Below are 27,872 nucleotides of genomic sequence, written 5' to 3' on the forward strand. Positions count from 1 at the left end.
GTGCTACCTAATGTGGGAAAACTATGCTATGCTACCTAATTTGGGGGAACTATGCTACACAACCTAATGTGGGGAAACTATGCAATGCTACCTAATATGGGGAAACTATGCTACCTTATGTGGGGAAACTATGCTACGCTACCTAATGTGGGGAAACTATGCTACGCTACCTAATGTGGGGAAACAATGCGGAATCTCCACTCGCTGAATTCAGTGAGCGGAGATTCTGTCTGGTGCTAGGGCCGCTGGGCACTGAGCCGTCACCATTGATGGCTATGCAGTGCTCGCAGAATCCGCGCAAAGAATGAACATGTTATTTCTTTGCGCAGAACAATTTCAGGTGCGGAATTGTCCGTCGCTGAAATTCCACAGTGTGAACAGGTCTCGCGGAGACCCATTCACACTAATGTTAAGTTCACACCGCAGAATTCCGCTCGCGGAGTTCCGCTCGTGGAATTCCGCGGGAATTCCGGAGTGTGAACTGCTGCCTACCTAATGCAGATTAATGTGAGTTGCAGTGCAATTTTGTGGCATAGTACTTTTTTTTTTTGGGGGGGGGGGGAATGGAGGCCCAGGCACATTCTTTGCACAGGGGCCCTCTGCTGTCTACACCAGGCATATGCTGCATCCCTCTATATGGGAGTGCAGCTGCATCCCCTGGAAGAAATCTCTCCCTCTGCCAGGCTGGTCCATCAATCCCCCCGCTCACCCTATTGCCCAGTTCACACTGCGCTTCTTTCATCACTGCTCCTGCCCAGAAGCACTGTGTGCACCTTTAAGACGCACACAGCATTCAATATGCGCCGGCGGCTGGAGTGACAGGAAGGAGCCAGCAGCTTCATCCTGTCACTCCAGCCTGGGCTTCCTGTGTGGCAGCAGCTTAGCAAGAGGCTGTCCACACAGGAAGCAGAGAGAAGAGGAGCAACAGCAGTTGCAGGGGAGTGAAGGAGAGGTGAGTGATTATTTTTTTTTTTTTTGTGTAACACCCCTTCCATAGACTTGCACTGAGGGGGCAGATGTGACGTCATGAGGGGGCGGGTCGTGAATTTTCAATGCCCCGTCCCGTGCACTGCCGTCATCAGCCTTGGAGAAAACTTAGCTCTGGGCTGCTGAGGTAACGGGCTGCTGCAGGGGGGGATCGCGGGGTCCCCAGCGGCGGGCCCTCCGCGATCAGACATCTTATTCTCTATTCTTTGGGTAGGGACAAGATGTCTAACAGCGGAGTACCCTTTAATGTGGCCTATATAACATCTAAAGCATTCATAGAGATATGGTAAGTGTCCTAATGTGTGACCAACATATGGAAAATATAAAAGGGTTAAACAGGTGCAATTATAACAGTTACAGTAACTTGATCGTTCCCCAGCTGTCCTAGTTTTACGACCCCCCCCCCCCCCCATACCCAAGTTTTCCCACCAATGGACTATGTAGAGAAGCAAACATGATTTGAAACCGATCCCACCTCTCTTTCCTCACCACATTCCTTCTCGGCTTCGGAGGAAATCTCTGTCACTAGCCTTTGGTGAACTCAGTGGTCTCTTAATTCCAGCTTTGCCGCTGCTCCTACAATCCTGAGTATATGCTCTGAGACTCTATAGGAAATAAGGAAAATTCTATCCAGACCTGGAGCTGGGTCTCATCTGCTTATTCTGCAAATTGTGAGTGTGAACAAGCTGAAGTATTTTAGGGTTTCTCAGTGGCTGCGCCTGTTTGGAGACCATTTCGAGTATTATAAGAAGTCTTGAGGGTGTAGGGGGGTTTCCTGGGAAAAAGTGAAAATGTGTCAACTTAGCAACATTGTTTCATTCCTGCTGTGAACTGTTATACAGCTATGATACTTTTATCCTCTGGATAGGAATCAGGCAGTACATTCCCTGGACAGTGGGAGACACAGCGTCAAGACATCCAAGATTTAGACGTGTCATGTCCAATGTTCTATAAACTCCTTTATGAATTCTGTTGGTGGACAGTAAATACTGAGTTATATTTTGCAATTTCCTTTGCATAAAGATGCAGTCACTGGGCTGGAGTCCTGAGGGTCACTAACATACACATGCATGCAATTGTGCCTTAAAGTGAATGTCCTCTTTTAAACATCATACAACATTTAGGTCCAGCATTCTGTGCTGATACATATATTGGAGTTGGTTTTTCTGATACAGAGCTCCAAATCATCTGCATAGATATGGAGTTAAACGATAGAATTCTAGATGCCTGTAGCTGTTTTATTATTTAGCCCCGTGTACCATTAGTATGCAGTGGGTATCTTAGCTCCCTCTAGAGGTGATAGTCCAAATTTGATCATTTAAAAGTGTTTTCAAATGGAATGGTGACTTCTGTTTAAAAATCCTAATCCTTCCAGTACTTATCAGCTGACTGTATGTTCTAGAGGAAGTTGTGTAGTTCTTTCCAGTATGACCACAGTGCTCTCTGCTGGCCTCTGTCCTTATTTGGAAAAGGAGAGGTTCACTATGGGGATTTGCTCCTGCTCTGGACAGTTCCTGACATGGACAGAGGTGTCAGCAGAGAGCACTGTGGTCAAACTGGAAAGAACTACACAACTTCATCTGGTGCATACAGCAGCTGATAAGTACTTAAAGGCTTATGATTTTTAAATAGACATAATTTACAAATCTATATAACTTTCTGGCACCTGTTGATTTGAAAAATGTTTCTTCCTCTGGAGTAGCCCTTTGAATCTATGTAGGATAGTGGTCTCCAAACCGTGGACCTCCAGTTGTTGCAAAACAACAACTCCCAGCATGGCCGGACAGCCAAAGGCTGACCTGGCATGCTGGGAGTTGTAGTTTTGCAACATCTGGAGGTCCACAGTTTGGAGACCACTAATGTAGTAGATCAGAAAAATAGCTATGGATAAAGGATGAGCATTACCTTTAAATTCTATGTACTATTCATAGTTTCTGAGAATCACAGGTGAATGAGTAAAGACACACCTCATGTACAGATCATTATCTGTACAGATCATTTATCTCTTATTAAATCTAATATTACCATCCAGAGTGCCCCTTTAAGGTTATGCTTATATCAGTTATTGTGTACTTAAAGGGGTACACAATAACGTGTTATGAACTGTTAAGAACAGCATATGTTTGCATATGTTTGCTAAGGGGATTTCCTTTTACCCTGGACAGTTCCTAAAATGGACAGAGATGTCAGCAGAGAGCACTGTGCTCATGATGTCAGCAGACAGCTCTGTGTTTCAAACGGAAAAGAATTTCCACTGTAGTATTCAGCAGCTAATAAGTACAGGAAGGATTAAGATTTTTTAATAGAAGTAATTTACAAATCTGTTTAACTTTCTGGCACCAGTTGATTTAAAAAAATAAAAAGTTTTCCACCGGAGTACCCCTTTAAAGAGGATCTCCTGGAAATTATCGGCTTTGGGGTCCCAAGTGATGATAAATAAAGTTTCTCTGAATTTTGTGTGAATCAATCAACATTTGCAACGTGTTGTTGTACTTGGGTTACAAGGACTGTGTTGAAGAAATACATGTCATCCAAGTGCCAAATTCTGGACTGTCACCAGAGAACGTCAGTAACATTAATTACTGGTAAAAAGGAGAGGGGTCCAAAGGAACCAATGTCAACATGTCAGTGTGCATTACTTTAAAGGGGTACTCTGGTGGAAAATCAACTGGTGCCAGAAAGTTAAACAGAATTGTAAATTGCTTCTATTAAAAAAATCTTTATCCTTCCAGTACTTTTTAGCAGCTGTATGCTACAGATTAAATTCTTTTCCTTTCAAATTTATTTTTTGTCTTGTCCACAATGCTCTCTGCTGACACCTGATGCCCGTATCAGGAACTGTCCAGAGCAGGAGAAAATCCCCATAGCAAACCTAAGCTGCTCTGGACAGTCAAAAAAAAGAAAATAATTTCCTCTGTAGCATACAGTTGCTAAAAAGTACTGGAAGGGTAAAGATTTTTTAATAGAAGTAATTTACAAATCTGTTTAACTTTCTGGCATCACTTCATTTAAAAAAAAAAAAATATATTAAATACTGGTAAAAACCGGAGTACCCCTTTAAGGACTAGTAAAATGACAATAAACAAAGATGTAGCAGAACTGACTTTCTCCTGATATCTGAAGTCTCATAAGAGATACAGTTACATTACAAATTCAGTTCTGCTATATTTAGTGTTTAAATCACTTGAAGTTTCCTCTAAAGCTGGTCCTAGAAAATGCATTGACGAAAAGCAACTTCTCCAGACTCAGCATGTTCCTGTAATAACAAAAAGGAGATAACTACAGTATCTGTCCTAGTTTTACGACCAAAGTTCTCCCACCAATGGACTGATCTCTCCTCTCTTTCCTCACCCCATATAAGGCATTGTTTCGCAACCAGGGTGCCTCCAGCTGTTGCAAAACTACAGCTCCCAGCATGCCCGGACAGCCGAAGGCAGAACCCTATATGGTCACTGTATGGGGGAATAATATATTTTATTCAGTAAAGTGGTATTATCCAGTCACGTTGTGGTGGTGGAAGTGATATTGGTGTGGCGGTTATATGCGTCCCTTGTATACTTGTAATATTGGTCTCAGTATACTGGATTTGGTTAGTTACAACATGGTAACATGTAGGGTGATATTTCTCCTTGCATTTTGGTGTTATTCAGTAACTGTATGACTATTACATTTAGAGATACAGAATCCGCATGCACAGAAAATTGTCTCACTAATGTGTGTGTGTGTGTGTGTGTGTGCGCGCGCGTTTGTAATTTTTGTTATATATATATATATACACGGTATATCATTGTTATATATATATCATATTATTGCTGTCAGAGGCTGGGATGTAGAGAATAAATAAAATGATTTAAAAAAATTATCTTTTGTTAGCAGAATTGTATTTAAAGGGGTACTCCGGTGAAAAACTTTTTTTTTTTTAAATCAACTGGTGCCAGAAAGTTAAACAGATTTGTAAATTACTTCTTAATCATTAATCCTTCCTGTACTTATAAGCTGCTGAATACTACAGTAGAAATTCTTTTCTTTTTGAAACACAGAGCTGTCTGCTGACATCACAAGCACATCTCTGCTGACATCTCTGTCCATTTTAGGAACAAACCAGTTGATTTAAAAAAAAAAAAAAAGGTTTTCACCGGAGTATCCCTTTAATAAAGGGGACGAGTTAATAAGGCAATCATAGGACTGCTGTATTTAGTACACAGTTTTAACTGTATATAGTGTAAATAAAGCATGCAAGGCCAGCAGCGAAGCAGAGCAGCGGGGACTTTGGACACAGGTAGCATCAGTATTCTGCCTGTGCCAGAAACTCAGCCCATTAAAATCCTCAGCACCAAGCCCATTAAAGGGGTACTCCACTGGCCAGTGTTCGGAAGTAAATGTTCCGAGCGCTGCGTGGTCAGCCACACCCCTCGTGATGTCACGGCCATGCCCCCTCAATGCAAGTCTATGGGAGGGGGCGTGACGGCCAGTGGAGTACCCCTTTAAGCTCTTAATCTGGCCATGTGTACTGCCGTCTAGTACTAAGATAATATTGACATGTAGTGGCCAAATGAGAAGCAGTATCCAAACCATATTCCCTTAAATAGTACACAAATCATACTGGCATATGTTATAGTACTCACATAATAACCACCTGTGGAACCCCACCACCAACAAGCAAAACGAGAGGGCAGTGGAGCACCATGTTCCCTGTACAGCAAAGTCTATGTGTATGGAACTGTACCTGGTCCTGCAGCTCAGCTGGTTCCAAAGAACAGGGCTGAGCTGCACTACTGAGACTCCTGTATGGATGTTGCTATGTCTGTACTGCCGAGAATGGGTTGCCATATATAGATGGCTTGTCCTAAGTATAGAACATCAATGCAAAATACAGAAAACCCCTTTAAATCTACATTATATCGATTAACTAGACGTCACACAGTGTGGAAGTTACTGGGGAATTATATGTTCTCATTTTCTCGTGTTAATTTGCTACAATGGAACTCTATACAGCAGCCTCTAAGCCTTGTCACCTACTTATATTAAATAAGACTGTTCTACATCATAGGTGGATTTACAGGATACTAGACCGCCGCACTGATCTGTCTGGATTACATGTAATATTCGCTGATTAACCCAGCAAAATACAGTCAGCTTTAAGTCATTTAAAGATAATACCACGATCTGCACTGTCCTATCTGACAACATATGGATAGAGACTTAAAGGGATATGGTGAGGTCAGACGCTGACTATATCTCATTAAATATGTGCTCCAGACTTTATTGGAGTTTTACTGTATTTGTTGTTACTGTTAGATAAAGAATATTTGTTTACCCTTTTATATCCATATTTTGCCTATTGTAGCATTGTATTAGGAGCTTAGTCAATCATTTTTGTTAAAAGCGGGGGTCACAGGATCACCTGCTCCAGGGACCCCCAGCAGTCAGTTGTCATCTATGAGCAAATTGGCTGCAAGTAATTAATTTCTCTGCAGTGCCCCCACAGTAGAAATGAAGCATTACACGATTCCCATTAAAATAAGTTGGTTCTGTGTGTAATGCACAGATGTGTCAAGTCCTCCAGATTTGAAGAGCCTCTTTCTAGCTGCTCCGTGCTCTGGTTATTATATTTGAGTGCAGAACTTAGACAACGCTGTATTAATTTAAACCTTTTTTAATGGGTTATCTAAAAACAGTTTTCTATTAACTAGACAACTCCTTTCAGTAATATCGAAGTTAAGCTCTGGTGGAGTAAAGATTTTCATCTTAAAGGAACCCGTGATATTGAAAACGCAGTCTAATGTAAAGGCATCATGTTATAAAGAAGAAGGAACTGAGCAGACTGATGTAATGTTGTGGGAAAGAAACAATATGATTTGTCATATACATGTAAATCTCTGCTCATGCTGGGCTAAATAGTCAAGTGGGTGGTCCTACTCAGTTAGTGAAAGCTATCTGTGTGTAAGTGTGCATGTAGGAAGAGCTGAAAAGGACCGCCGGACTACTTAGCCCAGAATGAGCAAAAATGTATTAAATAACAAGTTATCTTGGAACTTTTCCCACAAAACCATTTATAGATTATGCCTGGATACTGGACTACATTTTCAACATGACAGGTTCCCTTTAATACACTAGCCTGAAGGCTCAACCTCTATTAAAGGAAGAGTTTGCCTTGTTATCTGGTGACTGCATTGCTCGATTGTTCAGCCATATGTGTAACTCTGATATGGCATAGTTGTAGCTTCAGAAAAAGCAGCTCTGTAGCACAGACTGCTGCTCTAAGAAGTTAGACTGTATCTGTACCTGTGACCAAACTAAACTTTTAATATATTGTTCCTTGAGTAATTATTAGACACTTTGCTACTTACTTGCTGTAAAAATTCTCAACCTTTATGTTTTTAATGTCATTGAAAAAACAGCCACAAGGTGGCTGTCACGATGCCGGCTGGCAGGAGGTGGATCCTCTGTGCCAGAGAGGGATTGGCGTGGACCGTGCTAGTGGACCGGTTCTAAGTCACTACTGGTATTCACCAGAGCCCGCCGCAAAGCGGGATGGTCTTGCTGCGGCGGTAGTGACCAGGTCGTATCCACTAGCAACGGCTCAACCTCTCTGACTGCTGAAGATAGGCGCGGTACAAGGGAGTAGACAGAAGCAAGGTCGGACGTAGCAGAAGGTCGGGGCAGGCAGCAAGGATCGTAGTCAGGGGCAACGGCAGGAGGTCTGGAACACAGGCTAGGAACACACAAGGGAACGCTTTCACTGGCACAATGGCAACAAGATCCGGCGAGGGAGTGCAGGGGAAGTGAGGTATACATAGGGAGTGCACAGGTGAACACACTGATTAGAACCACTGAGCCAATCAGTGGCGCAGTGGCCCTTTAAATCGCAGAGACCCGGCGCGCGCGCGCCCTAGGGAGCGGGGCCGCGCGCGCCGGGACAGGACCGACGGAGAGCGAGTCAGGTACGGGAGCCGGGGTGCGCATCGCGAGCGGGCGCCACCCGCATCGCGAATCGCATCCCGGCTGGAGGCGGTATCGCAGCGCACCCGGTCAGTGGATCTGACCGGGGCGCTGCGGGAGCGAGAGTGTAGCGAGCGCTCCGGGGAGGAGCGGGAACCCGGAGCGCTCGGCGTAACAGTGGCTCTGTTCTGTTTCCTGCCACAAGTCAAACAGTTAGTTTGGTCTCCCCCCAGCCTGGCAGGAGACCAAACTCAGGAAGTGTGTGTGGGGCATGGCTCTCACAGACTTCAGTGATGTCACACCTGCTGGGGAACGCACAATGTGAGCAAGCGGAAAGGTATGATACACAGCTTTTTAAAGCTTGGAAAAAAATTAAGGCCAGGAGGGGTGTTAGGAGTAGTTAGGGAATATAATCTGAGAATATACCTGTGGATAGTGCGGGAGACGCTGATTAAAACGAGCCCTACCTTGGTCTGATCCGCGCTGCCGTTCGCCCGCAATTGTAGTTTTAAACTCTGTGTATATCTGGCTGTAACTGGCAAAGGCGGTGCTTCTGCGGGCTAACGGACACTGACGTCAGCGCCGCTCATGAATATTCATCCCTCCTGTTCTCCCTCTCTTCGCCGCTCCTAACCAGAGGGAGGGATGAATATTCCCTGACGTCAGAGTCCGTTAGCCCGCAGAAGCCCCGCCTTTGCCAGTTACAGCAGGATATACACAGAGATTAAAACTACAATTGCGGGCGAACAGCGGCGCGGATCAGACCAATATGGGGCTCGTTTTAATCAGCGTCTCCCGCACTATCCACCAATACCTGTGGATAGTGCGGGAGAAAATATGTGACAGTTTTCCTTTAATTGTAGGGCCCTAAATGAATAGATAAATACATCACTCTAACTGAATCCCCAGCAATTGTCTGCAGGGGAATAAAGAAACAAATGTTCAGTTTTACTATAAGTATTAAAAGGGCCTGTTAAAATCTATAGAATGTTCTGGCATGTAGAACAACTATATAGAACAGGGGACACCCTTCTATTAACATATTAACAAATTGAGTAATTGGAATGGGGTTTATAAACCAGACAAGCCATAGAAGGGGTTTTGTAAAATAGTTATGGTCAGACACTGCCATCCATGTATCCATGAATCCTAATACATGACACCCCATCTCTTGCACACTCTTGCCTACTTAAAAGTTTGATTTTTATCAGAGCAGAAGGTGCACATGGATCTGTTTGGCACTACTGCACCTTCTATTAGTGTTATCCTTACTGTAACATCTGAGCTCATTGATGCCAGAATGAAATGCCAGACCCCTGAACAGTCTTGGCAGTTTTCTGAGTTGACAAGGACCTGAGAAGAGGGTGAAAGGGCCCTCAAGGACAGCGGGTGGGCAGCGGCAGACACTGATGGTCAATCTGAGCTATAATGTATGTGCACAATAATACATTGCATGTGATTACATTTCAGGGACAAGATTCCTGCTTAAGGACAAAAGTACCTTATAATATGTCTGATAAAGATGGTGCCCAGGAGAACCCTGCAGAGTATTGCCCAGGTTAGTAACACTATAGTTGCTGATCCTTTATCTTGGCTCTAAACATTTACGGTAAGTGCATGAATAGAAACAGTGCAATGCAGAGAAATTTACAAAGAGGCCTATGTTCACATGATGCAGATTTCCTGTGGATTTGTTGTGAATTTGTTGCAGATTTTCCCAATCTCAACTTCAATAGGGCACTCAATATGTGTGGTAAAGCCATGACAAATCTGCAGCACGTGAACATACCTTTGAAGGGAACCTGTCATCACTTTTTAATGCTTCCTTAACCACAAGTCATTGGGGCTGTCCCCCCGTGACATTTTCCCACCCCACCAGCCTTGATCTCCTGTTTGGGTATAAGGAGAAATCTATTAACCAAGAGGGTTGGGAAAAGCCATCAGGGACAACCTCAATGACTCATGGTTCATGCAGCATGAAAGTGATGTCAGGTTCCCTTTAAAGGGGTACTCCGGTGGAAAACATTTTATTTTTTTCAAATCAACTGGTGCAAGAAAGTTAAACAGATTTGTAAATTACTTCTATTAAGAAAATCTTAATCCTTCAAGTACTTATTAGCTGCTGAATACTACATAGGAAATTAGTTTCTTTTTGGAACACAGTGATCTCTGCTGACATCACGAGCACAGTGCTCTCTGCTGACATCTCTGTCCATTTTAGAAACTATCCAGAGTAGGAGAAAATCCCCATAGCAAACATATGCTGCTCTGGACAGTTCCTAAAATGGACAGAGATGTCAGCAGAGAGCACTGTACTCGTGATGTCAGCAGAGAGCACTGTGTTCCAAAAAGAAAATAATTTCCTCTGTAGTATTCAGCAGCTAATAAGTACTGGAAGGATTAAGATTTTTTTTATAGAAGTAATTTACAAAACTGTTTAACTTTCTGGCACCAGTTGATAAAAAAAAAAAAAAGTTTACCACCGGAGTACCCCTTTAACCATTGTAAACACATTGCAGTACTTATCCTTTGCTAATGCTTAGTTACCATGTCCAAGCCTAACACCTGCTCATTACTTCTTGTAGGAGGATACCATCCAGTACAGACTGGGGAGATGCTGAACAGGAAATACCAAGTTATTCACAAAGTTGGCTGGGGCTATTTCTCTACTGTATGGCTCTGCCATGATTTACAGTAAGTGGCTTTTCCTATAGCTTGTGGGTTCTTCTGACCACTGTACGCCCTATATTGGAAAGCCTTGTAGCTATAGGCAACCTCTGACCCCACACAGACTCCCTGGACTTTCCCCTTAAAGGGGTACCCCGCTGCCCCAGCGCTTGGAAAAACATTTCCGAATGCTTGGAGCGGGCGGCAGGGGTCATGACGTCACAGCCACACCCCTCGTGAAGTCACACCATGCCCGCTCAATGGAAGTCTATGGGAGGGGACGTGGTGTGAAGTCACGAGGGGGCGCATAGCTGTGATGTCACGACGCTCACCGCCTGCACCCAGTGTTCTAAATAAACCCCGGGTGGTGTACAGAGATCGCAGGGGTCCCAGCAGTGCGATCCCTGCAATCAGACATCTTATCCCCTGTCCTTTGGATAGGTATAAGATGTCTAGGGGCAGAGTACCCCTTTAAGGATCCAGTATAGTGCTCATTAAATGGGCTGCACAGGGGCAGGGGATGGTATACGAAGTAAAACACTTGCCCTTGCTTGTGATCTCTTTTCCCAGTGATTGGCTGCATTGTCCAGTGCAGATTGTACAGTGGCATCAGAGGACTCTGCCACCATGTGTATAAAAACTACACAATTAAAGTATGCATAAGATCAGCGCATTTCTAAACTGGACAGGGTTTTCATCAGGTACTGGAATCCTGTCTGGGTTAGAAATGTGTTGATCTTATGAATGTTTTAATTGTAGTTTTTATACAAATAAAAAAAAATTCTTTGATCGGTGGATCCAACACTGTGAAGCTCACTAACAGCTCAGTGACTTCCTTGCTACCAGGACTGTGCTGTTTTTAATCAATAGTTTTAACATTCTCAATTAAAGCAAGATCATTTTTAATTAAACTTTTAAGATACAAGATACAATTTTGTATTTTAAGGTCCAGCAATATGTACAGGACATCTTGTGGCCAAATGTGTTTCTTCTCATGGTGGGGCTTCAAACTGGAATTTAGGTTGAAGAATGCTTGGCTAGTCACCAGATTTATCTCCATTTGAGCATTCATGCTGAGCCAGTTCTGGTAACCTATAAGTGTGCAAAGTCTACATCAGAAGTTCTCAACCGGTGCTACGCGTATCCCAAGGGGTATGCCACCGGTTGTGTGGGGGAACGCAATGCACTGACAAATACCGGCCATGCATTGGGCAGTATTTGTCAGCGCATTGTGGGGAATGGCCACGGCAGCTCTCAGTAAAGTATCACGGCCGCAGCTGCGTGGTTGCCTGGGGAGACGTGTGGTGGCGTCGCGCGGAGGTGCCGCACAGCGCAGGAGAATGTTACCCTTCTGTGCCGCGCCGAATGGGACTACAGTAACAGGACTCTGGGAGCGGTACCCGAACAAGCCGGGTAATGTAAAAAAAGTAAGGGAGGGAGGGATGTTATATATATGTATTAGCCCAGGGGGATCAGAGGGGGGAGAGAAATAATGGCACAAGGGCATAAAGATGGAAGGGGAGAAAGGGATAATGGCAAAAGGGGATCAGAGGGAGGGGGGGGGGGAATTATGGCACAGGGGGACTAAGATGGAGGGGGGGGGTAATGATTATATCCCCCCCCCCCCCCTCCATCTTTATCCCCTTGTGCCATAATTCCCCCTCCGTCTGATTGATTGAGATGGAGGGGGGAATAAGGGCAAAAGGGGATCAGAGGGAGGGGGAAATAATGGCACAAGGGGATAAAGATAGAGGGGGGAATAATGGCACAGGGGATTAAGATAGAGATGAGAATAATGGTACAAGGGGATTAAGTATTGCATTAGTATAAATGTAAGCACACACCTTTTGTCTGTGGGTACCCCTCGCGCGTAAGTTCCATACAAATTTACGCGCGAGAGGTACCCGCGGACATACTTTCAGCCTTTGGGGGTAGAGATGCCAAAAAGGTTAAGAACCACTGGTCTACAGACCCAACTACATCTGTGAGCAAATGTGCCTCAAGATGCCATATGGAACCTCTATGTCTCCATAACTAACCATATCTCATCTTGTATCCAGGATACAGATGACCCAAAAGGGTACTAGAGCCACCTTTTAATTGTTTCATTTTCCCCAATACACGTATCCCTGAACAGCAGTAACAGCAGGGCTAGATGGAACAGAAACAACTGCAAACATGCCCATGTTTTTTGTAATTTCAGGAAGAAGAAGCATGTTGCAGTTAAAATATCAAAGAGTGGGAAGAAGTTCAATGAGTCTGCACTGGATGAGATAGCACTGCTGAACTGTGTAAGGACTTATCCCATAACCATCCCAGCTCTATCAGTCACATTCAGAGCTGTATTCAGAACCAAATTAACATAACAGTCCAAGGATAGCATATAAGACATACTGAATGGTAACACGAAAGAGTAGGTAAATACTAGGAGATATGGGGATATACAGCCCAAAAGCCAACTGCAAGCCAGCAAAATCACAAATATCTATAGGTGTGATACATGTGAATATGTTTGCATTATTGCTAATGTATTTACATTTTTTACACTTAGGTAAACGGAGCACGAAAAAAAGAATCCCAAGGCGAGAACATCATACACTTTCTACATGACTTTAGACTGATCGGAGAAAATGGTCTTCATATCCTTCCCATTCCAGCAGATACACAGTAACAGATTTCAGCTCTGACATAAATTTTTTAACACATAATAGATATTTGTTGAATTAACTTGCCTACCAGGATATCATAATAGTATAGTCTGTACCAGATTACAGAAGCATTTATCATCTTGGGGAACTATGGTGCGTCCACCAGCCCTGGTTCTATTTTTCTATTACCTGGCCAGATGCCCTATAGCAACCACATGTAGGATAGTATGCTCAAAATGCATGAGGTCCTCTCCACTGAAGTCTAAAGGAATTATGGAAATAGCCAGCCTAGTGACTCCCATGGCCTTTAAAAAACAAGAACCACACATATCCATCTCTATCTCTTCTTGCCTCGATAGCCTCAATAAGATTTAGAAACAAGCATCAGAGGATCCCTGTTTTCTTGAGATATGGGATTCTGATCTCTTAAAAAAAAAAATCGGGATCCTCTGATGGTTGATTCCAAATCCCATCGGCGCAAGAATAGGTGGATATGGATATGTGTGGCTCACTCTTTTAAAGGCTATGAGAGTCACTGGGTTGGCTGTCTCCATAATTCCTTTACACTTCAGCAGAGAGAGGGCCTCACACACTTTAGGCATACTCTCCTACATGTGGTTGCTATAGGGCGTCCGGTGTTATCCAGGTTTTAGGGGTAATATGAGACTCCCTAACAAACTTAAAAAATGGGCACCATCACTTTGAAAAACTTTTAACAGATTGCCAGAACGAGCTGGGAGAAGAGTGTACTAAGCACAATTTCTTCTACCTCTGTGACATGTAACAAATGTAAGTCTACGAGACTGTCTCTGTCACCGGCACAAAGAGCAGGGAGGGAAGTGTTCAGCCATGCACATCTTTCTAGTGATCAGGATCTGAACTTTTCACATGTCGATAGGACATATTGAATATGTTTTTAAAGCAATAGGTACCCTTTAATCCATTGCTAGTGGTTTGCCGGTGGTTTGTTTACCTAATGGACATCCCCATATCCACTTTAGGCCAATAGAATGGTTCATTAGGTAACTCCACTCAATATAAAAGGGATATTACAGACAAAACTAACAAATGTTTTGTCCTGCATTTGTACCCTTCTTACCCCCAGTATTTTACAGCTTCTTGCTTTGGCACAATGTGTGACACCAGCAATGCTATGAACCCCTCTGCCACTTACGTGACACTACTCATGTTATGCACTTCCCCTTGAAAGACACAAAAAGGATATACATATGGTCTGGAGGGGCAAGCTGTGCATAACTAGCTTGCCCCCTGACTGGTGAGCAGTTAAGGGGTTAAGAAATGTACAGGCAAGGTTTTTTAGCCCCCTCCCCCGCCTGTAAAACTTCCCAGTGGCTACAGTGGTATGTCCCATGGGTAGGGGGGAAGGAGTGCACCAATCAGGGGTTTAAATAGTTTCCCGGGCTTTCAGAGGCCCTCCCCTGGGTATTTTATAGCTGTGGTGCCTCCCTTCCCCCCTCAATCTGCCCAGGACCCGGAGTTTTGACTGCTGGCTGGTATGTGGCTTCCCCGTATTTATGGCCTGGATGGAGCAGGAGGGTGAGGGCTGGCATGCTCGCTTGTGGCTGAGCTGTCCTCCCCTCCTGTTGCACCCTGGCTGTTGCACCCTGGCGTTGGGTTCGGGAGGCTGGCGGACCTCTCACAGTCCCGCTCTCCTTCCCCCTGTCCTGCCCGTTCCTTTAATCCCCTTCCCTGTCCCGTTCCTTTCATCTCCTGCCCGTTCCGTTAATCTCCTGCCCGTTCCGTTAATCTCCTGCCCGTTCCGTTAATCTCCTGCCCCTTCCTTTCATCCTTTTCTCTGCCCGTTCCTTCAGTCCTCTTACCTGGCCCTGAGCCCCCTTCCCATGCGTGCTCCTTTTGAGCGCGCTTTGCCTCTTTCCCCCGTTACAGTCCCCTCCGCTGCGGTGGCGGCCCCCTGGGTGGCTGCTGCTGTTTTTTGCGGGCTTGCGCAAATGGACGTTTATTAACGTCCATTTGCGTGTCCCTAGCTATTATGCGCGATCACAAGTTGAGCGCGCATCATAGCCGCGGGGTCCCGGTTGCTATTAGCAACCAGGACCCATGCTAATGCCGGACATCGCCGATCGGGCAGATGTCCGGCATTACCTTTTTGGATGCGGCGATCAAAGTTGATCGCCGCATCTGAATGTGTGTATGGGAGTCCCGGCTGCTCGGTCGGGCTGATCGGGACCATCGCGATTAATCGCGATGTCCCGATCAGCTGGAACGCAGCAGGAGGGTCACTTACCTGCCTCCTGCGCGTCCGCTCGTGGATTGATTGCTCCAAGCCTGAAATTCAGGCTTGAGCAATCAATCACCGATGACCCAGATCATTGCCATGTTAACACATGGCAAGTGATCTGTGTTAGGTACTGTGTGTGCAGTGTTGTGGCTCCCTATGGGAGCTATAGCATTGCACACACACACAAAAAAAAAAAAAAAAAAAAATTATGAAGATCAATTTAACCCTTGCCATTAAACGTTGGATCACTACTCCCCCCCCCCCCCCCCCCCCCCGTACATAAAAAATAAAAAATAAATAAAAAAAATAATAAAAAAATAAATAAATAAATAAATTACTAAATAACTGAATAAATAAAATAAAATGATTAAATAAAATATAAATATCTGTATTACATCAAGCATATACACCTATACGGTATCGCTGCTTGCGTACATGTCCGTACTATTTAAATATATCTTCGATTGCAGTACTCCTCAATGGCGTACGCGCCAAAAAAAAAAATAAATAAATAAATAAATAAATAAATAAATAAAAATTCATGAATAAATAAATGAATTAAAAAAAAAAAAAAATGTATAAATAAATAAATACATAAATAAAAAATTATAAATAATAAATTACAATGATATGAAAAAGTACAAACTATATAGATTTCAATGCTCATACGCATGTGGTATCAAAGGCCACGTGCGTCAATGTCCGAACTATCAAGTTATACATCCTCATTTGATTGCATGGTTTGCGGTGTAAGCGCAAATTAATAATTACATATATATATTCTACAGTTCCATATAGCGTATTTTGGTCGCTTTTTATACGTAAAAAAAAAAAAAAAAAAAAAAAAAAAAAAAGAGAATAAATAATCACAACTCTAATTGACACGACAATGGTACCGCTGTAAACTTCAGATCACGGCGCCACTGCACCCCTAACCCTCCATCACCTCTCCTCTGCTGCTGGTTTCCCGGCGCCATTCCGGGCGGCGGCAGAGTACCCGCAACCAGGTGGTCTCCAGCGTGCCTTGTCCCGCGCCTGCGGTGGTGAAGTGGTTCCTCCATCTTTTGTGCCTTCTCCATCTTCTGGACTTAGTGAGCGTTCTGTTGCGGGGGGCAGTGGTGGCTCTATTTTCGTGCCTGCTCTTGGGGTTTTGGCAGGCCAGTTGTCTTCAGCTGGCTAGGCTGGGTTGGTGCCCTCTCCTTCCCTGGTTAGTGTGCTTATGGCTGTTCAGGGTAGTATCCGCCTTTTGTTCCTGTGTGTTTGGTGGGTTTGGGTCTCGGATATAGGTGTATGTCTATGTTGGTCTCTGGTTGTGAGTTGGGTACGTCTCTTCTTGACGGGGTGCTTTGGTGTGGCTGGATGACCGGGTTTTGTGGACTTAGCTCCTGAGGCTTGTTCCTTATCCTGAATCGGTGGCACCCAGTTACGGTTTTGTTTCTTTTGGTTTTCTCCCCCCTTGGTTTGGTGTTTCTCTCCGTCACTAGTTGTAGTCCCTCTCCGCTGCTCTGTTTGTCCTAGTGTATTGTCTGATGTTTTCTCCTGTTTTGCTCCCGATCTCTGGTAGGCATGGGACTCCTGTCTGTCGTGCTGGGTGCTTTAGCTGATGTGGCGGTGGGTAGGTTTTGCTTGGGTTTCGGTTTGTCTTTCCTTGTGGGTTCTTCTGTTTGTGGTGGTTTTTCCAGAGGGGGATTCTCCTGTGCTCTACGCTTGTTGGGGTGTGGTTTGTTGTAGTCTTCCGCATGCCGTGTGGCGTTGGTCTGCAGTTTTCCTGTGTACGGGGAGTGTTTGCATGTTCTCTGTTTTGGTTTCCTCGGGGCTCGCTAGGTGCCCCTGTTCCGGTCCTTGCTGGTTTACTGTATGTTCCGCATGGATTATGGTTCTGGGCGGAGTTTTTTCCTGCAGGTTGTCTCTGGCCACCGAGGGTGTCTGGTATTTGTGCCCCCGCATATGTGCCCCTGGTACGCTATGGGCTGACATTTCGGTTGGTTGGGGTTTTTTCAGGAGTTGGGCAGTGGACTGGCCTGCTTTCAGTTCCCCATTGCAGCGCACGGGGAGCTCGCTCTGTTCTCTGTTGTGGCTGGTTGGGTCGGTTGTTGGTGTGGTGTTTGGTTTTCCAGTGGTGCTGCGGTGGGTTTCTGCCATGCTTGGGGTTTTGTTTGAGCTTTTCCCTTGGTGTTGGTTGTGGGACTTTGGGTGCTTGCTTCGGCAGCTCATGTTTTAGACTTGTAACGTTACTGTGTGGGTTGGCATGGCCCCTGTGCTTGGTTGCGCGCTACTTTTGTGATGCTTTTCTTCTTTTCTGGTGTGTGATTTGAGTGATCAGGGGGCGTGTTTTCTTCCTGTGCTCTGCCTGTTGCATCTAGTGCTTCGCTGTTTGGAGTTACGATTTCTTTCAGGGCTACGCTCCCTGGGGTCGGCATTGGGTGTTGACGTTTTGTCCCGTTTTCTCTGGCTGTAGTTCCGGAGGGTTGCTTGTGCGGCCGGCCCGTGGGTCCTTGGGGAGAGTGGTGTAATTCTTGGTCCGCTTTGGTGGCTCCTGCGGTTTGGTCGCACTCACGGTACGGCGCTTGCGAGTGGTTAGTGTTGGTGTGGAGGCAGGGATGTCTACAGTCGAGGAGGGTCCCGGAGGTTCCAGAGGGTCTGTGGACGGCGGATAAAAACTTAAAAAAAAAATAAAAAATTTAAAATTTGTGGTTTCCATACCTGGAATGCCCCTTGATGTAACCTTATAAGGCTCTGATGTTTGATTTACTGTTTCGTTTTAATAGGATGTGATAACGGAAGTTATCTGCTGTGTCACCTCTCCTAGGAGTTTCGAGATTTGGGCAGTGTTCTCAGTGTATCCAAAAAACATTCTGAGTATGTGATGCTGGGATCTTCACCTGTTAATGTGAATCACCTATAAAAAAAAAAAATTAATAAATAAATAAATAAAAAAATAAAAAAATTAAAAAAATAAAAATGTTGGTTGGCTTTCCCGCTGTGCTGCGATCCAGTGGGGTGCGGTTGGCGCACGGCACATGGCAGGGGGTGATTTTCTTTCTGCTTTGCGGGTGGTGTATACCTAGGGGCTGGGCCCACGAGTGGGTGGCCTTGCTGTCGGCGACCGGTTTTTTCCTATCATTTTTGGGTCGCTTGGTGGCGGCTGCGGGTCGGGTTTTTGGTTTTCGTTTTGCGTAATTTTTCTGATCCGAGATTTTGCGCTAGCTTTTTTCAGGGCTATGTGGTTGGGGCACTTTTTCTTTCTCCTCGTCTCCTTCCATGGGACTTGGGTGTCCGTGTTTTTGGGTGCCTATTTTTTGCGTTTCATGGAAAAAGTTTAAAATAAAAAAAAAAAAAAAAAGGCCCGTCGGTCCGAGACTGTTTAGGCGATCCGGGAGACGCAGCTCGTGCTCCATGACTGTTTTGTGAGTTCGGGGTTTGCTCTCTTTTTGTATCGGGGCCGGCGGAGGTGGATGGGGTTTCCGGAGAGGGTAGCGCTGCACGTGGGGCGCGGGCGTTCTGCATGTTATGTTGCTATTTTCGCCCAGTTTGATCTTTCCCATGTGTGTTTTTGTTTTAAGAGTGGCTTTCCGCAAGGTGGTGCGAGTGCTGCAGCACTCTTCGGTGTATGGGCGAGTCTGAGAGAGAAGTTCACACGGGTTATTTAAAATTAAAAATAAAAAAAAAATTAAAAAAATTAAAAATTTAAAAAATGGTCCTGGTGGCAGGTACCTCGGATTTCCTGGAGAGGAAATGTGTTGAGCGGGTTTCCTGGAGAGGAAATGTGTTGAGCGGATTTCCTGGAGAGGAAATGTGTTGAGCGGATTTCCTGGAGAGGAAATGTGTTGGGCGGATTTCCTGGAGAGGAAATGTGTTGGGCGGATTTCCTGGAGAGGAAATGTTTTGGGTGTGCCGGGGGGCTGAGGTGGCCCCAGGTGTTGGCTATCCAGTTTCTCTTGGGTGGGGGTCGGAGCCCAGTGTAGGGCTAACTGGTCTCCTCCGTGGCGGTAAGAAGACGGTGAAAGCGGGGTCAACCCGGGGTAGACCTCCACACAGGACAGTGTGGCAGCACCTCTCGGGTTGGTAAGAAGCCAATCGGTGTCTTTGTTACAGTTAAATTGTTATTTATATAAGTAATTTTATAAATAAAGCTGTGGCCGATTCCCACCCACGGAAAAGTTAAATTGTTGTTGTATCAGTTATTATTTAATTAATTATTGTAATAAGGGGGAGGGGTAGTTATAGCCTGCTAGGAGCTAATTGTGTCTCAGCAGTCTGGAGGGGCAAGCTGTGCATAACTAGCTTGCCCCCTGACTGGTGAGCAGTTAAGGGGTTAAGAAATGTACAGGCAAGGTTTTTTAGCCCCCTCCCCCGCCTCTAAAACTTCCCAGTGGCTACAGTGGTATGTCCCATGGGTAGGGGGGAAGGAGTGCACCAATCAGGGGTTTAAATAGTTTCCCGGGCTTTCAGAGGCCCTCCCCTGGGTATTTTATAGCTGTGGTGCCTCCCTTCCCCCCTCAATCTGCCCAGGACCCGGAGTTTTGCCCTCCCTCCCTCCCTTTTTTGTATCTCTGTTTATTGTAAGTCACAGCTTGGCGGTAAGAAGACGGTGAAAGCGGGGTCAACCCGGGGTAGACCTCCACACAGGACAGTGTGGCAGCACCTCTCGGGTTGGTAAGAAGCCAATCGGTGTCTTTGTTACAGTTAAATTGTTATTTATATAAGTAATTTTATAAATAAAGCTGTGGCCGATTCCCACCCACGGAAAAGTTAAATTGTTGTTGTATCAGTTATTATTTAATTAATTATTGTAATAAGGGGGAGGGGTAGTTATAGCCTGCTAGGAGCTAATTGTGTCTCAGCAGTCATGGAAAGAGCAGTTGTGGAATCAGAAATCTCTAGTGTTCTTTGTGACAATTGTTAATAAATCCATAACTCATCTCTACATGTCTGTCTGGTGTTTGAGCTGCTGGGACCTTCTCTCCTACATCTAATGAAAACCTATGGGCCAAGGGGTCTTCCACTGACCTGTGTGAAGAGGGTACTGCAGCAGGTATGTACACCTACATATAAATGTCTTGCAGGGGTGAACTGACTTTTTTTTTTACTTATATCAGTGTAGGTATATTCATGGCTACAGAGAGCCCACCTCCCTTGGTCAATTAGGGAACACCAGGAATTGGTTCACCTATAACATTGGCAGCATATGTCCAATTGGTGGGCCATGACCACTGCAACCCCCATGATAGAAGTTGTTTGCTCCACTCGGGCATTGCATGGCCATGACAGTGTATGGATATAGTGAGTGTTAAAGGGGAACTCCGCTGATAGGGGATAAGATGTCTGATGGTGGGGGTCCTGCTGATGGGGCCCCCCGCGATCTCCCGCAGCACCCAGCATTCTAAACAAATACTGGGTTCCTGCGGCAGTTTCCATGGCGTCACGGCCGCTCCCCCTCGTGATGTCACGCCATGCCCCCTCCATTCATGTCTACGGGAGGGGCTGTGTCGGTCAACACGCTCCCTCCCATACACATGAATGGAGGGGGCGTGGCATAACATCACGAGGGGCCGTGGCCGTGACTTTACGACCATGGCCTCCAGCTCCGAGCGTTCTGAACAAAATGTTCACAACGCTAGAGCACCGGAGTACCCCTTTAAGGTTCCTATAACTTTTAGAGGCCTGCTGTCTTGCATATAAAATGACTACAGTTTATAGCACCATATGGAAGATAGACCTGTCCAAACATACTGCTGCACCCCACACATAGTTTCCTTTAACCTTTAGGTGGTAGGAGTGTAATGGTACACGGTGTCTTGGTCATGCAACTTGCTTAACTGAGAAAAAAATTTGTTTAGTATCTTGGTGCTGCCATGGCAAGTGTCCAGAAATGCAGACTCTTTTAGTTAAAGGGGTACTTCGACCCTCTACATCTTATCCTCTATCCTTTGGGTAGGAGATAAGGTGTCTAGGGGCAGAGTATCCCTTTAAGTGCACAAAGCTGTATTGAATTTCCCTGTCCCCACAGCTATGACAGACAGATCTGGCATCCAGTCACAAGACCGCTATAGCTGTCAATCCTAGCTGAGAAGAAAGGCTGGTGAAGCACTCAATACAGAGAGCTTTGGGCAAATGAAGACAGGAGCCCCCCTCCTGGGCACATGCTGTGGTGTTGGGCAAGACATTACACACTCTCCTCCCTGACCTCTGTATATGATAGCTCAAAACTGCTGACAGACCCTATTAAAAAGAAAAGTTCTCATGTTCTCAACATTATTTGCTGGTATTCACCTGTACTACATGATAACACAGAAGGATCCATTATGATATATATATATATATATATATATATATATATATATATATATAACACATTATGATATATATAAAAATATAGTTTTATACTCAATGGTCTCTTCATCTCAGATTAAAAACAGGCAGTGGACTTGCAATGATGGCGACATTGAAGCAAATAACTTCAAGCTTTAAAGGGGTACTCCGGTGGATTTTTTTTTTAATCAACTGGTGCCAGAAAGGTAAACAGATTTGTAAATTATTTCTATAAAAAAATAGTAATCCTTGCAGTACTTATCAGCTACTGTATACTTCACAGGAAGTTATTTTCTTTTTGAATTTCTTTTCTGTCTGACCACAGTGCTCTCTGTTGACACCTCTATCCATGTCAGAAGCAAATCCCCATAGCAAACTTATCCTGCACTGGACAATTCCTGATACGGACAGAGGTGTCAGCAGAGAGCACTGTGGTCAGACAGAAAAGAAATTAAAAAAAGAAAAGAACTTCCTCTGTAGTATACAGCAGCTGATAAGTACTATAAGATTAAGATTTTTAAATAGAAGTAATTTACAAATCTGTTTAACTTTCTGGCACCAGTTGATTTAAAAAAAAAATGTTTTCCACCAGAGTACCCCTTTAAAAACTCAACCAGTAATCTGGCTACACACATTTACAACTAAGTCCTATGTTTTAAATACCGAATCTCTGGTCTTTAAGGTGCTTCAAGGTCTGAGCTTTCTTCACAAGAAATGCCGTATCATCCATACTGATATCAAGCCCGAAAACATACTTGTGTGTGTAAAGGCGGACAACTTCCAGCAGTACATGGCAGAGGCAGAAATCTGGAACCACAACAGAAGCCATGGAGGTACAGTCAATGGTATGACCATGTCTACTGATAATATGGGTCAACCTCTTTATGGGAAGTCTATGACTAGACCTGGTCAGGTTGACAATGCTGTTTTCAGATTATCAATGTATCTTTCTAGGGGTAGATGCCAACTTCTTAACTCATCTATTTGAAACTGGAAATGCCGATATGCTTGGGGTGAAAATTGCAGATCTGGGCAGCGCATGTTGGACAGTAAGTCGTCCACTGTCTTATAGGTGAAGGGAAAACTCATGGCCATAAGTTTGGTTTACAATAGATTTCCATTTTGGAGGTACAAAGTTGTTCTATATGGCAAATAAACTCCTTTTGCATTACTTGACATATCCCTTTGAAGTGTCCCACAGCAAGCCAGGGAATGAAGCCTGTACTCATTTGCTTCTCCCATCTAATTGTTATGATAGCATAGCTGGAGGTCTGAAAACCTGTACCCCGACCAATCTGTGACATGTGAAAAGTTTTGTTACAAGACAGACACTTTAAAGGGATACTCCACTGGCCAGCATTCGGAAGTAAATGTTCCAAAAGCTGTTTTCACGCTGCGGGAGTCAGCCACGCCCCTCATGACGTCATGGTCATGCCCCCTCAATGCAAGTCTATGGGAGGGGGCGTGATGGCTGGTTAGTGGAGAACCCCTTTAAAGCATAGTGTCCTGGACAATACCCTCTTGTTTAGAATGTTCAGTGCTATGCCATTGATTTCCAGGGAAGGGCATCTCTAAGTACAAGTGTTGTTCTCTGTAAAGTTGGCTAATGGAGAAAATCTGAGTTTATAGAAAAATTATATAAGGGTATAGAAATATATTAGAATAATATCCACAGGGGTGGATTTTTTACTTTTGTCAAATTATATTGCATGACACTCTACAAACAGACGGGAGAGTAACACATGACTGCGGGGTCAGACTACAAAGGATCTGTTGTAGTCTGTACCCATAGGAGCCATATACACAGAACAGTAGGAGATTTTTAATAAAGACTTTTTACAAAGTTATTCCATTTTTTTTTATTAACATACACTCAAGCAACTACAACATGTCTGTAAAGATATACGGTATATGAACCTTAAGTATTGTAAATTAATATATAATTAAAAACCTTTACTAAAGGGGTTTTCCAGAAGAGAGGAAGCAGCCCCTGCAATCAGATGATCAATGGGGATGGCGGCAGTCAGATCCCCACTGATGTGATATTGATAGCCTATGATAAGGATAAACCATTCATACAAAATTCCCATAAATACATTTTAACCTTTCTTTCATGCACAGTGCAGATTTCAGCAATGTGCTTCTATTTTGCAGTATAAACCATTCTCTGAAGAAATCCAAACACAGCAATACAGGGCACTGGAAGTCCTGCTGGGCTCTGGATACAGTACCCCTGCCGATATATGGAGTACAGCATGTATGGTATTATCAATTCACCATTCTGTTTTTTAAAATTTAAGCTATTTTTATGTATCTACATCATCATAAAAATGTTTTTGTACTGATTTTGAATCCATTTTTTATTCATATCCATGGCTAACCTTGAAAACAGACATCTGTTTAGCGCCATCCCACTCAGACAGGTGTCCTAACAGCTCAGTTTACAAAATGAATGGGAGACATTTCTAAGACCAGTGTATTACCAGGTCTGCTGCTGATTAATAAATCCAAGCTAATTTTATATCGCACTCTGCCACTTTATTTTTTTTTACTGTGGCAAGTGTTGAGTAAATCCGATAAAAGTCACAGCGAGTGTGTGCGAGCGTAAAATAGTAAATTTCCCCAATGTTCACAATTGAACATGTTGGCATAAAGCAACAAGTGCCCTCAAAGACATAGTAATAGGTGATAAAAATCTGACTTCCTGCAGCCACCACTAGAGGGAGCTTACTGCATATGATTTATGCATTCAATTCAACAAAACATCTGTATGCAGTAAACTCTTCAGGCTTCTTTCACACTGCTGTTAGCACACAGCAGTGTGACGGCTGTCAGGGGAGCCTGGAGGAATAGTGGGAGAAAAGTTACTACAAGTGCCGTATTTTTCTCCCGCAATTCCCGTCAAAAAACAACGGAACCCAGTGGCCCCCATAATAGTAAATGGGAGCCACCGGGACTCGTTGTTGCTCATTGCTCCCTGTCATGAGAAAGGCCGTTAAAGTCACCAAAAAATAAATAAAAAAGAGACTTTAACGGGGAGCAACGGCAGTGTGAAAGGGGCCTAAGCTAGGTAGTTATTAAAGGGTTAAAATACAAGCTGTTGTAATCTAGGGCCTTGTGGAAATATTATTTGTAACCTGTTACATTTTAAAGGGGTTATCCAGGAATAGAAAAACACAGCTACTCTCTTTTAAAAACTGCTTCCTGTCTGTCTCCAGGTTGGGTGTGGTTCTGCAGCTCAGTTCCATTGAAGTGAATGGAGCAAAGTTGTAAAACCACACCCAACCTGGAGACAGATGTGGAACTGTTTTGGCTGTTTTTTTTTTTTTTTATTCCTTGATGACCCCTTTAATCTAGTAGATAGTAAAAAACCTCTGATATTTTCCTCTTAAAGGGGTTAAAGCCCCTAGACATCTTATCCTTTGGATAGGGGATAAGATGTCTGATTGCAGGGGTCCCGCCACTGGGGACCACCGCGATCTCCCTGCTGCACCTGGCGTTCATTTAGAGCATCAGGTGCGGCGCCAGAGGTTTGTGACGTCATGGTCATGCCCCGCTCGTGACATCACCGCCACACACCCTCAATACAAGTCTATGGAAGGGGTCGTGACTGCAGTCATGCCCCCTCCCATGTGGCTGTGACATCACAAGCCTTGGTCCCGCATCGCCAGTCATCCGACACTGAGCGAAGTTCGCTCCGTGCACCGGATGTCTGGGGTGCCGCAGTTGAGATTAAGGGGGTCCCCAGCGGTGCGACCCCCGCGATCAGACATCTTATCCCCTATACTTTGGATAAGGGATTAGATGTCTAGGTGCGGAGTACCCCTTTAAGATAATGATGAACTCCCATCATTGCCCCATAACCTCTGAGGATGTGACGAAACATGCCAGGAGGGGCTTTGTAAAGTTCTTTTACCTTCAGCACGCTATACTACTGATCCCTGGACACACACTGCAGGTGTGCCCAGGGGATAGATACATAATAAGTGTATGCTTATCATGCGACAATGGATATGACTACATAACAATGTAGCGGTGCTGGGTTTTTACTTTTCCTTCTATTTTGCGCTCACAATTAGATTTCATTTCTGTCTACATTTAATATAAAATTTACATTTTACAAATATTGTAGTGGTGGAAAGAAGTGGATTAGTTTACTCCGTCCTTAAAAGAGTCAGTTGCATGACCCTTCCGTAAAAGGCCCCTTTGTGTGTGTATTTCTGCATATAAGCATAAGCTTAACTGTTTATTATGGGTCTATTGGATATTTGGGTATTTAGGAGTATGATGTTTTTTTCTAGGCATTTGAAATGGCTACTTCCTACTACCTGTTCGAGCCCCAAACTGGGGAAAATGTCTCCAGAAATGAAGGTAGGAACCTGCTTCTCAGTGGTTTTCTTGTGATGTGCATGTAATGGATGAAGCAGTTTTTTTTAGCAAAGAAAGGGACGCAACTCCCAGTCTTCTCAGAATTATTCTGCAGGGTGGAGCAATTTATACCAGATCATATTCTTGTTATACAGAGAGAGTGATGGAAAGGTATGACATATTCCTAAAATCCCAACTGGGTTTAACCATTGATCTACTGAGGGCTATCTGAAGGATCCTAAGGGGAACCACTTCTTAAGCTCTTTTAAGGGATCATAACGTGACTATATCTCAAAGACAGAAGAACTGTGGTAACAATACTATGCTATATTAAAAAAAAAATTGTTTCTTTAAATCAACTGGTGCCAGAAAGTTTAACAGATTTGTAAATTATTTCTATAAAAAAATCTTAATCCTTCCAGTACCTGCTGAATACTACTAGTTGATTTGAAAAAAAATAAAATAAAAGTTTTCCACCGGAGTACCCCTTTTTAAGTATATCCTGACCAGCTGAGAAAGAAATCTGAGAAACCCCAGTGAGGTGCACAGCAGTGTTTATTCACAGCAGTCTCCTGTCTGGCCAGTAGAGGGGGTTGAAGAACAGGGGATCCCTTTGTATATCCTACACATGCCCTAACATGGTAATTAGAATATGGCTGTCCAAAGAGAACATTTTACTATACAATTATTTAATGTAGTAAAAAAATAACAGTGGTAAAAAAATTTTTTTTTTTTTTTATATTTCAGATCATATCGCCTGTATTATTGAACTGCTTGGACGAATACCACCAAAAATTGCATTTTCAGGGAAAAACTCTGCAACGTTTTTTAACAAGCAAGGTGTGTGATTTGATGATTTCTATGTCTCAAAATACACATAAGGTCAAGCAGCATTATTATACATTGCCTGCAGGGGCACAAACAAGGCAGCCACAATGCTTTTAGCAGACCCTTGGCTGCCATGGCAACCAATTGGCTAACATGGTGTGGAAAAGGGAATGATCAGAGGATTGGATAAGTACGGCCCCCATTATCTAAACGTCTTGATGCTGCAGTTGCTACTCTTCAAGACATTTAGGAGGATTACTGGCTGGCATCTGAGTTATTTCTGATTCTGGGGGAGTGTCAGCTGCAGGTAGCAGCCCACACCTGGCAGGTATGGAGCTCCTGAGCTCACATCATACATATCAACCCAACTTTTGATGTACATTTACGTTTTGTAAATGTTGGGAATGGGTTAAGTTGCTGCTTTCATTTTTTTTAAAGAACCTTTTAGAAATAAGAACTGGAAGATTACCGGTGTCTCTCTTTTCTCTTGCACCAGTGTTGATGTATCACCCCCAATGTGTTTATTGTAACAATACGCTCTTAAGCATTTGTCCTGTTTGCACCATTACAGGTGACCTCCTTCGGATTCCATACTTATACCCATGTGGCCTGTTTGACAATCTGGTGAACCGGCACAAGTGGCAGAAGAACGAGGCGCTCATATTTGCCAGTTTCCTATTACCAATGCTAGAATATTATCCGGAAAAGAGAGCGTCAGCTGAGAAATGTCTGGAACATTCATGGTTACAGTCCTGATGACCTCACAGCTACATATCACTTTATTTCTATTTTTATACTTTACATTGTTTTTCATTAATAAGACTTAAGATACAGCTGTGAAGGAGCATTAATAAAATATT

The 27,872-nt window shown here is 44.0% G+C and overlaps 1 protein-coding gene across 8 annotated transcripts; it reads left to right on the top strand.

Annotated features, from left to right (window-relative positions):
- The first annotated feature begins 1,484 nt into the window (after window positions 1-1,484).
- LOC130275948 (SRSF protein kinase 1-like) lies at window positions 1,485-27,872 on the top strand. 8 transcript variants are annotated; one of them, XM_056524649.1, is made up of 12 exons: window positions 1,485-1,658; window positions 9,400-9,487; window positions 10,515-10,623; window positions 12,800-12,887; window positions 13,148-13,234; window positions 20,432-20,539; window positions 22,499-22,661; window positions 22,771-22,865; window positions 23,938-24,078; window positions 26,118-26,187; window positions 26,932-27,024; window positions 27,584-27,872. In XM_056524649.1, exons 2-12 carry the CDS (start codon window positions 9,439-9,441, stop codon window positions 27,766-27,768), a joined length of 1,188 nt encoding a protein of 395 aa, XP_056380624.1. In that variant the 5' UTR covers window positions 1,485-1,658; window positions 9,400-9,438; the 3' UTR covers window positions 27,769-27,872. The 8 variants fall into 8 exon arrangements, with proteins under 8 accessions (XP_056380624.1, XP_056380626.1, XP_056380625.1 ...); XM_056524651.1 differs by having other exon boundaries at window positions 23,971-24,078; XM_056524650.1 differs by having other exon boundaries at window positions 22,499-22,649.

The sequence above is a fragment of the Hyla sarda genome, chromosome 6 (assembly GCF_029499605.1).
Source record: "Hyla sarda isolate aHylSar1 chromosome 6, aHylSar1.hap1, whole genome shotgun sequence".
NCBI lineage: Eukaryota > Metazoa > Chordata > Amphibia > Anura > Hylidae > Hyla > Hyla sarda.

What these genes read in the sequence shown, in the direction of transcription:
- LOC130275948 (XM_056524649.1), top strand. Translation starts at nt 9,439, where the DNA reads ATGTCTGATAAAGATGGTGCCCAGGAGAACCCTGCAGAGTATTGCCCA. An exon ending in TGATCGGAGAAAATGGTCTT is followed by an intron (nt 13,235 to 20,431) that starts CATATCCTTCCC and finishes AACTCATCTCTA; the next exon opens with CATGTCTGTCTGGTGTTTGA. An exon ending in TGGGCAGCGCATGTTGGACA is followed by an intron (nt 22,866 to 23,937) that starts GTAAGTCGTCCA and finishes TTTCATGCACAG; the next exon opens with TGCAGATTTCAGCAATGTGC.